This window comes from Microtus oregoni, unplaced genomic scaffold (assembly GCF_018167655.1).
Source record: "Microtus oregoni isolate MIOR12 unplaced genomic scaffold, Mior012 000000F_ref0000247, whole genome shotgun sequence".
Lineage (NCBI taxonomy): Eukaryota > Metazoa > Chordata > Mammalia > Rodentia > Cricetidae > Microtus > Microtus oregoni.
The window spans coordinates 44,056,481-44,069,062 of NW_024543059.1; the positions used below are offsets into that span (position 1 = coordinate 44,056,481).

Consider the following 12,582-nt stretch of genomic DNA (forward strand, 5'->3'; position numbering starts at 1 on the left):
GGAGGGGCGGGGGATCCCGCCTAGCACGCGCGAACCGGCACCTCGGAAGCCCGGCCTCGGCAACTTCAGTTCCAGGCGTCTGGGCTGTAGCCCTCCTCCATCAGACACTGGGGTCTAGACCCCGCCCCTCCTCCCTCAGACCCAGGCGTGCAGGCTCCCAGTCCTTCAGACAGGGGTTCAGACCCAGCGTTCACAACTCCAGCCCTCCTCCCTCAGAGCCAAGGATGCAGACTCCAGTCCTTCAGACACAGAGGTCTAGGCCCCATCCTTTCCCTGCAGTCCTCCCCTCAGGCCTGGGATTGCTGTGGTGTCTAGTGCAGGTTCCCACCCTCTGCTCCTGTCTCCCCTCCTGGATCTCCCTGCCAGACATTAGCCAGCTGGGCTTGTACAGTGATAAGGCCCAATGCCTAAAGACAGAGACTGCGGGGCTCCCCCACATAGTCCTCTATCCTGGAATTTCCTGGCTGGAAACCAGAGAGTCCTAGCGCAGATAAGAAAACTTCAAGGTAGTTGGAGTGAGGCTTTAAGAACTGTGACTTGCCTAGCGACTGTGACCCATAGGGAAGAGAAGACGGGACAAAAACCCACTCAGAGAAGCCAGACCCCAGAGGGAGGAGAACAGTCCAAGAAGTGGACCTCAGGAAGAAAGGTAGGCTGCACGGTGTCACTGCGGCAGGATGGTCCCTTGGGTGGCAGGGCCCTTTGCTCTCCCATACCCCTCTCTGGGACTCTGGCTCCCCTACCCCAAGCTATATTTAGGAGGAAAGCTGACACTTGCCTTTGGGGGGGTCACCCAGCACCCATCCCCCCAACCTAAATATAGCATGGCAAAGTGGCAGGAAGGGTGTCCCCCGATTAGGGTTTTCCCCTCAACTAACTTGCCATCCCAGCCAGGGTGACTCAGAGCCCACTCCAGTTGTTTACTGGAGGTGGGAAGAGACACTTCCTAGCCTGGGTGTCCCTTGGGTCACCCTTGGAACCTCTCATCCTTTCCTAACACAGCCCATCCCTACCGAGAGACCCCAGCTCCTCTGGGAGTCAAGGAGGGGTCTCGAAAGACGAGGGAAATTCGGTCTCTTTTCTTGGTCTCTCTCTCCCTCCCTTTCTCCTTCCTCCTCTTCCCCTCCTCCTCTCCCCCTCTCTCCCTCCCCTCCCCTCCCTCCCCTTGTCTTCTTGCTCTCTGAGCTCTTCTCTTCTGCCTGGCACCTGCCCTCTCTCCACACTTCTTCTGCCCCATCATCTCTTCTATGGTGGAGTCTGTGTTCTGCATCTCTGTCTTTGGTCCCTGCGTGCAGGTCAGTCTCCATTTCTACGAATATGAGTCTATGTTAGCGAGAAGCGACCACCCTGAGATTCTCCGGTGTCCATCCCCATCACGCCCTCTCCCCCATCCCTCCTTTCTCTTGCATAGCAAGATGTCTGGTGATGACGAGGGCCCTTCTCACATTTTTTCCCTCATGTCTGATGGCTCCGAGGAGGCATATCCTCCCAGCAGCCTGCCTGAGATGCTTCACCCTCTGGTCTTAAGCAAGAGTTCATATGACTGAAGCAGGTGGCATCGTTATCAAAAATAACTTGACACTCGGCACCAGTGAACAGGTTTTAATAAATTAATGCCAGTCAAATAACTTGAACTCTGTTGGTGTTGTAACCGCTCTCCTCTTCCTAAAATGCCCCCCAGTCTCAGGAGACTCTGAAAATGTCTCTCTGTAGCCTAGGGTAATGCTGTTCCCATTGCTATCAGCTTCCTCCTCTATGTGATGCAGGGCCTTGCCAGGCATGGCGGTACATGCCTTTAATCCCAGCACATCAGAAGCTGAGGCAGGAGGATCTCTGTGAGTTCAAAGCCAGCCTGGTCTACAGCGTGAGTTCCAGGACAGCCAGAGCTACAAAGAAGTACCGACCCTGTCTCAAAAAACAAAACAAAACAAAAAGACACAGGACCAGTGACCTCCAGCAATACCTGCACACCAGAAGCTGTGGGGGTGTCACAGGCAGGCCACCTGCCACCAGTTCTGGCCCCATGACGTGCTGGGTGACCTTGGGGGAAGCCACAGCATTTCACAGCCTTGGGTTTCTGCCCTAGGAAACACAGAGCACCTCCAGGAGTGTGGTGGCGGCCTTCCTTGGCTGTGAGGGGTGCTGACGCCATGGCTTAAGTCTGTTATGACTCAGAGAACAGAAAGGGTGACCCTTGGGCTCAAGGCTACCACGGTTTCTGCTCTCTCTCTCCCTTTCTCTCCTTCTCTCTCTCTCCTCTTCAGTACATCTCTCCTTCTTTCTGCACGTCGGACATCCACCACGTTGTGCCAATCCTTCATTCTTGGTTTTCTCTCTCTGGGCCTCTCCCCCTCTCCTCTTCCCCTTTCTCACTCTCTCCCCCTTCCTTTCTCTCCTCTCTAGATCTCTGTCCCCCCGTCATGTCTGGTCCAAGCACCTACTCTTTCTTCTCTGTGTTTTTCTTCCCTTATGACTCCAGTCTTTGAATCCCTGTGCTAAAGCTTGGGGTAGCCTAGGCCTGGATCCCAAATGAGCAGGGTAAACTGTCTGCTACTTCCCACAGAGCCTCTCCAGATGGATGGGGCGGTGGGGGGGGGGACGACACCCAAGGAGACGAAACATCCGTTCTACAGGGCATATCCCTGAACAAGCTGGTTCAGTGGGCCACATACACCCATGTGTCCACGCTTGCTCCCTTACACTTAGTTTCATCTGCACTGTGGCCCTTGGGTCCCCATGGTCCTATGGCCCTCACATACACTCCCACAGGACTCACAGTGACAGTGACACGAGTCAGCATGGGCCCCTGAGAACAGAGATGTCGTCAGACTCAACTGTGTGTCTATTAGGAGATGCCCACTGTGACACATCTCCAGATGTCCCAGCTTTGCATGGCCCTAAACAGGTTCTGGCCACGTAACACATGTAATACAGCACAGAGAACCATTGCTGGGGGCCTCTGTCCCTTCCTCTCTGGGTTTCTGCCTCCTTCTAACTCTTATACTCTTACAATCTCCTTTGCACCTTCACACAGCTTCTGTGCACGATTACGCAGTCATGTGACCACTCTAACAGTGGCGCCAGCTTGGCCCTAGGGAATCAAAGCCACATAACTGCTCATCATACACTCGAATGAGATCCCCCACACAGACCCGGGAAACCCACAACTTATGACAAGTCTCTTTCAGTGCAACCCACAGGGTCCCCTGGAGATTTGCACAGCCAATGGGGAACCCCTGGACTCAACCCAAATTATGGCCATTCACATCTACTTAAGGCCCCCCTAGGAACTACCACGTGACATAACTTCACATCCGGTCTCTGTTCCTTAACCCAGCACCTGCCCTGCCTTCCCACCTCCCTCCCACCCCACTGCTGTCCCTCACACCTCGGTCACCATGTGTTTCCCAGCGGGGGGCCAGAGCGGTGGTGGTAGGAGTTCAGGCACCTCAGTGTCCACCAGCCCCCCATTAGCCTTGCCCTCCAGTGTGGTGCAGGGCTGTGTGTCCACGTGGCTGTACAGTCCTGCCTCTTCGCCCTCTGTCTCCCGGTGGTAAAAGTAGCTGAAGTTAGAGACAATGACTGGCACCGGCAGAGAGATGGTGAGCACACCCGCAATGGCACACAGAGAGCCCACGATCTTGCCACCCACAGTGACGGGTGCCATGTCTCCATAGCCAACTGTGGTCATGGTGACCACTGCCCACCAGAAGGACTCCGGGATGCTGGTAAAATGGGTGTCCACCCGGTCTACTTCCGCAAAGTAGACTGCACTGGAAAAGAGGACCACACCAATGAAGAGGAAGAAGATGAGGAGACCGAGCTCACGCATAGAGGCCCGCAGCGTCTGACCCAAGATCTGTAGGCCCTTCGAATGCCTTGATAGCTTGAAGATACGGAAAACACGCACCAGTCGGATGACCCTTAGGATGGCCAGCGACATAGCCGGCTGACCCACACCGCGCTGCCGGGCTAGCTCGGTGCCCAGGGCCACAAAGTAAGGCAGGATGGCCACGAAGTCAATAAGGTTCATCACGTTCTTGAAAAATATGGCTTTGCTTGGGCAGGCCACCAGACGCACCAGCAGCTCAAAGGAGAACCAGCAGATACACAGGGTCTCCACCACAAAGAAGGGATCACTGAAGGGCAGGCGGGAAGGAGCTCCTGGCATGGGACTGGAGCCATTCAGCCGAGAGAGGAACTGCAAAGGGGACAGAAAGGGTTAGGGCCAACACCTTAGTCACTGTTTCCACATCAGAGGACAGTAGCCAGGATCCCAAGGCTCCCCAGGGATCTCACTGTCCTATACAACCCAAGACCCTAGGGACTGTTTTGGATGGCTGACTTTCTGTTCTTCAGGCATACGGGCAAAAGGTGTGTCCTGGGCCTGGTGGTACAAGTCTCTTACCAGAAGACTGAGGCAGAAGTAAATTCAAGGCAGATCTGGGCAACTTAGTGAGATTCTGTCTCAGAATGAAAAGTGAGGAGCTGGAGAGGCGGCTCAGCCATTAAGAGCACGGGCTGCTCCTCTTGAGGACTTGGGTTCAGTTCCCAGCGCTCACAACTGTCTGTAACTCCAGCTCTAGAGGATCCACCGCACCAGACATGCATGTACGCATGCAAAATACCCATACACAAAGGTAGAGTACAAAAATCCTTGAAACTAAAAGAAGATGGGAAGAGAGTTGGGGATGTAGTCCATTGACACAGCCCCTGCTTGGAACCCCTCTGTGAGGGGTGAGGGCTGTGGCTCAGTGATAGTGTTCCTGACTAGAATCCCCCAGTGAGGGGTCAGTGGTGTGGTTCAATGGTAGAGCTCCTGTCTAGCATCCCCCAGTGAGAGTCTGAATCGGTGATAGAGTGCCAGCCTAATGTCCTGGATTCCACCACGGCACATTAGAAATTGAAACAGCCAATTGCCATTTTTTTTTTTTTTTTGGTTTTTCGAGACAGGGTTTCTCTGTAGCTTTGGAGCCTGTCCTGGAACTCCCTTGGTAGACCAGGCTGGCCTCGAACTCACAGAGATCCGCCTGTCTCTGCCTCCCAAGTGCTGGGATTACAGGCGTGCGCCACCACCGCCCGGCTCACCAATTGCCATTATACACCTTTAAGCCCAGCACTCAGAAGGCCAGAGACAGTTGGATCTCTGTGAGCTTAAGTTCATTCTTGGTCTATATAGCAAGCCCAGGCCACCCTGGCTACATAAGACCTTGTTTATAACTTGGTTTTCCATATCTATAATTTTTAAAATAATTTAACCAAAATGCAGTCCCTGCTCTTTCACTGATGGAAACTCCTGATCTCATGGTTGATCAAGGAGAATCTTTCCTTCCAGTATTTTGCCCACCCCCAGTGTTGAATCTCTGAGGGGTTCTGCCTTCGGCATGCCTAACCCCCAGCTCAGACTATAATGGTTCATAATGGTCCTAGATTTTGCTGTACGGCCCTCAGCTCCACACCCAAGCCTCACTCCTGCTACTTCAGTGCTCCAGTTCAGAATAGGCCTGGCCTGACTGTCCATCTTTCCTCTCTCTCTGCCAGATGGGCAGACACTGCCGTCTTCGTTTCTTTGACCCCACACGCTCATTTCACAGTGGTGAGGGTGGAGCCCAGGACCTCGCACATGCTTGGCAAGCTGTTCTCCGCTGATCCACCCACGCCCCCAGCCCCTCAGAGGGACTGCAGGCAGGAGCTGCCCCAAGCTCCTCAGTGGGAAATCCAGGCAGGGCGTCTATCACTGAGCCACATCCCTCACTGGGGGTTCTTTTTAAATGTCTTACTTATTGTTTTATGTGCTGGGGAGGTCGACCTGCATGCATGTCTGTGATCCACATGTGTGCCTTGGTGTTCAAGGAGGCCAGAAGAGGGCATCAGACCCCAAGGAAGTGGAGGTACAGATGGCTGTGAGCCATCATGTGGGTGCTAGGAATTGAATCTAGGTCCACAGTCAGTGCTCTAAACGGCTGAGCCATCTCTCCAGGTCCTTCACAGTGTAATGGTAGGTAGCAGCTCTACTACCGAGTCACACAAGCCCCAACCCCTCACTCTGTGGGTCTATGCAGAAGATCTACCACTGACTCACATCCCAATCCCTGCTGGGGATTCTGAGCAGGCTGTCTACTGAGGTACATCCTCAGTCAGTGTTAGGTTGTTTCGAGGCAGGCTCTCATACACACAGTAACCCAGACTGGCCTTCAACTCGTGACACGTGACAGTCTTCCTATCTCGGTCTCCTGGGTGCTGGGATTCACACACCCAGCTTGTGTCTTTGATTTTTAGTGCTTCGAGCCTCCTGCCCCTGGCCGCACCTTCTGACTGGCCAGGTCTTCCAAGACCCCGCCCCGGTCCTCCCGAAATCCCCGCCCCTCACCGGGCCAGTGGCAGCCGCTACCGGCGCGAGTCCCGGGTCATCGCGGTCGTCGCGGAAGTCTGGCAGCGTCTCGAGGCAAAAGACCACGATGGAGACCAGGATGACGAGCACGGAGACCACGGCGAGCACTCGCGCAGCCTGCGAGCTCTCGGGGAACTCAAAGAGCAGCCAGAGCTGGCGCGCAAAAGCGTGGCGTGGAAGCGGCCGCTCGGGGGGCACCGCGCAGCCTTCGTCCTCGCGCAGCCGTGCCAGCGCCGCGGCGCCCAGCCCGTAGAAGGACACCTCCTCCAGGAAGACGTCGAGCGGCACGTGTGCCGGCCGTCTCAGCCTCCCGCCCGATTGGTAGTAGTAGAGCACCGCGTCGAAGCTGGGCCGGTGTCGGTCGAAGAAATACTCGCGGCGCGCGCCGTCGTAGAAGCGGCTGCGGCGCACCGGGTCCCCCAGCAGCGTGTCCGGGAAGCGGCCGAGCGTGCGCGCGCGGGTCTCGAAGCGCAACCCTGCCACATTGAGTACCAGCCGCTCGCAGCAGCCGCAGGGCGGCGGGCAGCGCGGCTCCATGGCGCGCACAGCCCGGACGACCGGCGGACGGACGTGTGGCCCCGACGCCCGGCCCTGGTGCCGCAGCCACCCCAGCCGGGTGTCCGGTGTCCGCGCGTAAAAATAGCAGGGAAAGTCCGGCCAGGGCGCGGGGGAGGGGGGGAGTGACCCCGCGGGGCGCAGGGCGCCCTCTGCTGTTGCTGCACCTGCCCGTCCCCACGGCCACCCGCGTTTCCGCGGGTTTCATGAGTCTTCCGTTAGCGCCATCTATTTTATTTATTTAGCTTTCGGTTTTATGACACAGGATCTTATGTAGCCAAAGTGGCCTAGAACTCTGTGTAGGTGAAATGACCTTGAATATGTGATCCTCCTGCCTCCACCTCCCAAATGCTGGGATTACGGCTATTTATTTGTTATAGATACAATCTTCTCAGCCTATAATTTAAGCTGACTGCGAATTTATGGCGATCCTCCTGCCTCGTCCTTCGGATTGCCGGGGTGACAGTCATGAGCCATGGTGTCTATCTGTAGCATGATTCTCTCTTCCAGTTCCCAGTTGTCTCTAGTCTGTCCTGGGTTACTGCCTTGGGGCCGTGTATCCTTGCAGTCTGACTATCTGTCTATCTGACTGGAGCCCCTGTATCTCTCTGCCTTTTAGTATTTTATTTTTTACTGACACTGGGTTTTGGTATGCAGCTCAGACTGGCCTTAGTCTTGGCAATCGTCTTGCCCCTGCCTCCCAACAGCTGGAATGACTGACATGTACCACCACGCCTGGATTCGTTGCTGACTTTCTTTCTTTCCCAGTATTTCTCAATGAATATCTGTGTGTCTGGAGTCATGTGTTTCTTCCTCTGCGTCTCTGACATCACTCCTAAGGAGCTCTGCAGCAGCCCTGGTACTCGCCGAAATCTCAGGGCCCCTTTCGCAACTCTGAACCGTTGCATACGTGAGCCGCATCCCTGGCCGCTGTGAGCGCCAGAGTTTGAACTTGGAATTTCTGTGTTTTGAGATTAGTAAGGAAGGAAGTCCTGGGCTGAAGCCAAGAATGGCGACAAAGGAGGCAGGGCTTGCCGGGAAGGGTCTGGAGTCGGCCCGGGAGATGCGCAGGGTCACTGTCAGGAACCGAAGGGCAGACGGAGAATGGGCTTCCAGACGCTGGTGTCTAATGACACCGGGTAAAAAATAGTCCCATCTGATGGGGTAGGGTGGTAGAAAGGGCATTGATACCTAGCCACTAACGGGGAAAGGGATCCCTCACGCCCTCTGCTGGCGAGACGGAGACCTGCACCAAAAGATATAATTCCCAACTAAAACTGTTTCCCTTCCCAGATTTGTGTCTTTCTGGGACTCAGAGAGATCCTCCTGCCTCTGACCCCCCCCCCCAAAAAAAAAAGTCAGTTATGAGACCGTGTGTGCTGCCACACGCCTTTAATACTAGCACTAGTAAGGCAGAGACAAGCAAACTTGTTTGAGTTTGAGGCCAGCCTGCTCTTCACATAAAGTTCCAGGCCTACATAGTGAGACCTTGTATTGAAAAAACTGGTCATAGCTGGGCAGTGTAGCGTAAGCCTTTAATCCCAGCACTCTCAGCCGGCTCCTTCCCCAGGGTGTCATCTGCCACCATTTGAAGGTGCTGTGTGTCAAACCCAACCCTAGAGATTCTCTCACTCTGCTTTGCCGGGGTGGGTGTGGGTAAAATGACATCAAAACCGCTTGTCAGTCTGAATCCCGTGTTTTTTTTTTTTTTGTTTTTTGTTTTTTGATTTTCATGACAGGGTTTCTCCGTAGCTTTTTGGTTCCTGTCCTGGCACTAGCTCTTGTAGACCAGGCTGGCCTCGAACTCACAGAGATCCGCCTGCCTCTGCCTCCCGAGTGCTGGGATTAAAGGCGTGGATCACCACCACCTGGCTTCCTGTGAGGTTTTTTTCTTGAACATTAGAGCAGGTCCCTTGTCCTGCACAGACCAGGACCCTGGTTCTGCCCAGCACTCTCCCTCCCGCATTCCTGCAGAATCCTTTCAGGCTGGTGTGATGATTTGAATGAAAATGGCCCTCAGTGGATTAAAGGGAGTGTCACTGTTAGGAGGTGTGGCCTATTTGTTGGAGGAAGTAAATCACAAGTGGGGTGGGGTGGGGACGGGGTGTGGCAGGGTAGGGTGGGGGCATGAGGGTGTTGAGGTTTCAGAAGCTCAAGCCAGGCCTTGTGACTCACGGTGTCTTCCTGTTGCCTTAGAATCCACGTATAGCCGGGCGATGGTGGCACACGCCTTTAATCCCAGCACTCCGGAGGCAGAGGCAGGTGGATCTCTGGGAGTTCGAGACCAGCCTGGTCTACAGAGCTAGTTCCAGGATAGGCTCCAAAGCCACAGAGAAACCCTGTCTCGAAAAACCAAAAAAAAAAAAAAAGAAAAAAAAAAAGAATCCACGTGTAGAACTCTCTGCTGCCCCTTCAGCACCACGTCTGCCCCTGTGCTGCCATCCTTCCTGCTGTGACAGTAAAGGACTAAAACCTATGAAAGCCAGCTCCCCCAGCTAACTGCTTCCCTTCCTCAGAGTTGCCGTGGTAATGGTGTCTCTTCATGCGGTAGAACACTTCTGAAGATAGCCGGACCCTTGCTCCCTGTTCCCTGCCTCCAGTGCGGAAGCAGACATCATACTCCAGTCGCTGGAGCCTGAGACTGTTACTTCATCTGGCAAGCCAACTAGGAGAGGCTTAATTGAAGGCTTTCAAGTTGGGGAATATTGTTGCTGGTTATCTGGATAGTTATCAATATTTCCAGGAGAGCAGCAGAATGTGTCTGTGGCTGGCTGGTCAAGCCTTGACTCGACTCCTCAGCGCTGAGCTGGTAACATAATTATTTACAATGTTGTTTAGCATTTACGAGGCCTCAGGCCACACCTCCAGTACCCAAAATAAACAGGTAGGCCGGGTGGTGGTGGCGCACGCCTTTAATCCCAGCACTAGGTAGGCAGAGGCAGGTGAATCTCTGTGAGTTCGAGGCCAGCCTGGTCTACAAGAGCTAGTGCCAGGACAGGCTCCAAAGCTACAGAGAAACCCTGTCTCAGAAAAACTAAAAAAAAAAAACAAAAAACAAAAAACAAAAAAAAACCAGGTAATTGGTAAAATTAAAAATTGTTTTAAGAGCCAGGTGGAGTGCATACCAATAAACTATCTGGAAGAAAATAGGAGGATTGAACGGATGAGGTCAGCTTGAGCTGTAGAGATCCTGTTTCCAAAGACTGAGATAGGAGCTGGAGGATGGCTCGCTGGCTGTTCTCCCAGAGGCCTGAAGTTCTGTGCCCAGCACTCACTCTGGGTGGTTCACAACCACCTGCAACTCCAGCTCCAGGGGATTCACACCCTCTTCTAGATTTGCATGCATGTATCCACCAGAAGACAAATGCACACACACACATGCATGCACAGTAAACCTGCTTGTTTGACTTTATGCCAGTAAAAAGCATCAGATCCCACTGTGCTTGCTGAACTGGGAATTGAACTCAGGACCTCTGGAAGAGCAGCCAGTGCTCTTAACTGCCGAGCCATCTCCCCAGCCCTGTACTTGAACACTTCATCCAGTTCCAAAATTGTTCCTACCTCATTATGCTATGCCTAAATGAAAGACAAAACTGACGTTAGTGCACTTCAGACGTTGAGCTGTTCCACACTTCTGTCTGAGTCCAGGAGCCTGTCTATTTCTTCTCTCCCTGCCCTCAGCACTAGGATTACAAACAAATTCTGCTACGTCCAGCTTTTTACATGGTTGTTGGGGACCAGAACTCAGTTCCTGATGTTCCTTTGATGTAGATACTTTGCACTCTGAATCATTTTATCTACTAGAGCAAAGGTTCATAGGGGTTGTCTAGGCTGACCTTGACAGGGGTTGGGGCTGATGGCAAACTTTTAATACTCCTGCCTCCATCGTGCCAGGCCTAGGATGTCTTAACCTGTTGCCAACTAGAGCTCATTCTAACAGCTAGCCCCTTTCTCTGCCTTCTCCCTGTCTATATCAAGGCTCTGTCAACAACACGGTGGCTTCAGATACAAACGTAGGAATTAGGATTATGATAGAGGGAAGGTGAGCTACATTTAAACTTAGTTAAACTTATTTAGAGATCTGCCTGCCTCTGCCTCCCGAGTGCTGGGTGCTGGGATTAAAGGAGTGCACCACCACTGCCTGATTTGAAATAGCTTTTTTTCAAAAGATTTATTTATTTATTTATTTATTTATTAAGCAGACAATGTACTGTTGGCAAGGAAGGCACAGGTCTCATTACAGATGGTTGTGAGCCACCATGTGGTTGCTGGGAATTGAACTCGGGACCTCTGGAAGAGCAACCAGTGCTCTTACCCTCTGAGCCATCTCTCCAGCCCCCTTGAAATAGTTTTTTAATTAACATTATTTTTGTTATTTCGTGTGTGGGTGTTTTGTTTGCACACGTTTGTGCACAGTGTACTTGTGCATGCCTGGTACTCTCGGATGTCAGAGGCGGGCACTGGGATTGCCTGGGACACAGCTACGAGTGAGTACTGGGAATCAAACCCAGGTCCTCTGTAAGAGTAGCTAGTGTTCTTACCTGCTGAACCTCTTTCCAGCCCCTTGTTCTGTTTTCGATTTTTTTTTTTGTTGTTGTTGTTGTAGATCAGGATGGAATTGAATGCTCCATCCTCTGAGTCCCTATTACTAGAAATACATGTGTGGAATAGTGTGACCAGTTTAAAAGTTTTTTAAGACTCATGTATTGCAGATGGAACCACAGCTTCCAGCATAATAAGCAAATGCTCTACCTCCACGTCCCAAGTTCTGGGGTTCTGGAGTAGGCCCCCATGGACCACGCTCTCAGTGGTGAAGGCTGTGTTTCTGTAGGAGAGGGTCTCAGTTGTGAAGGCTGTGTTTCTGTAAGAGAGTGTCCATGGACCACGCTCTCAGTGGTGAAGGATGTGTTTCTGTAGAGGGTCCTTGTTTCCTGAGGATCTGTATACTGAAGGCTGAAGGGCCGCTGCGATTTACTCACTTCACGCTGGAGAGATGTCTCAGGGGTTAAAATCAGTTGCTACTCTCAGAGCAGACCTGAGTTGGGTTCCTAGCACCCAAATGTCTGTACCTGTAGTTCTAGAAGATCCAATGCCTTCTTTTGGTCTCCTTGAGCACTTGTACACAGGCATATAAAAATAGAAGCACATCTTTAAAAATGGTGTCAGGCGATGTATGACTTGCATGCTTGTAGTCCTAGGACTCTGGAGGCTCAGGCAGGAACAGTGAGTTAGAGACTGGCCTTCACTCCAGCAAGACCTGAGTTGGCAGAGTGATTAGATTACCCAGCATGCAAGAAGCCTGGGCTCAGGATGAATAGATGGCTCAGTGATTTAGAACATGCATAATTTTCCCACGGGGGACTGACTTCAGTTGCCAGCAGCCAACACTCAGAGGTTTGCAATCACCTGTAACTCTAGCTCCAAAGGGCTACACCTTCTTCTAACCTCTGGGCACGTGCCCACCCCCACCACAGACAGACAGACATACAAAGGATTAAAAACAAAAGCAAACCCCTCTGGGCATGGTGGCAAGTCCCTTCAATCACAGCTCTCAGGAGACAGAGGCAGGAGGATCCCTGTAAGTTGCAATCCATCCTGAGTTCCAGGACAGCAAGGGCTACACAGTGAAACTCTTG

The 12,582-nt window shown here is 52.7% G+C and overlaps 1 protein-coding gene across 1 annotated transcript; it reads right to left on the minus strand.

The window, feature by feature from the left end:
- Positions 1-3,382: 3,382 nt before the first annotated feature.
- Kcna7 (potassium voltage-gated channel subfamily A member 7) lies at positions 3,383-6,988 on the minus strand. The gene is made up of 2 exons (XM_041655265.1): positions 6,371-6,988; positions 3,383-4,201 (listed from the first exon to the last, which is right to left on the minus strand). The coding sequence occupies exons 1-2, from the start codon at positions 6,926-6,928 to the stop codon at positions 3,383-3,385; spliced, it is 1,377 nt and encodes a 458-aa protein (XP_041511199.1). The 5' UTR covers positions 6,929-6,988.
- Between the last annotated feature and the right edge of the window lie 5,594 nt (positions 6,989-12,582).

What these genes read in the sequence shown, in the direction of transcription:
- Kcna7 (XM_041655265.1), bottom strand. Translation starts at nt 6,928, where the DNA reads ATGGAGCCGCGCTGCCCGCCGCCCTGCGGCTGCTGCGAGCGGCTGGTA. An exon ending in TAGCGGCTGCCACTGGCCCG is followed by an intron (nt 4,202 to 6,370) that starts GTGAGGGGCGGG and finishes TCCCCTTTGCAG; the next exon opens with TTCCTCTCTCGGCTGAATGG.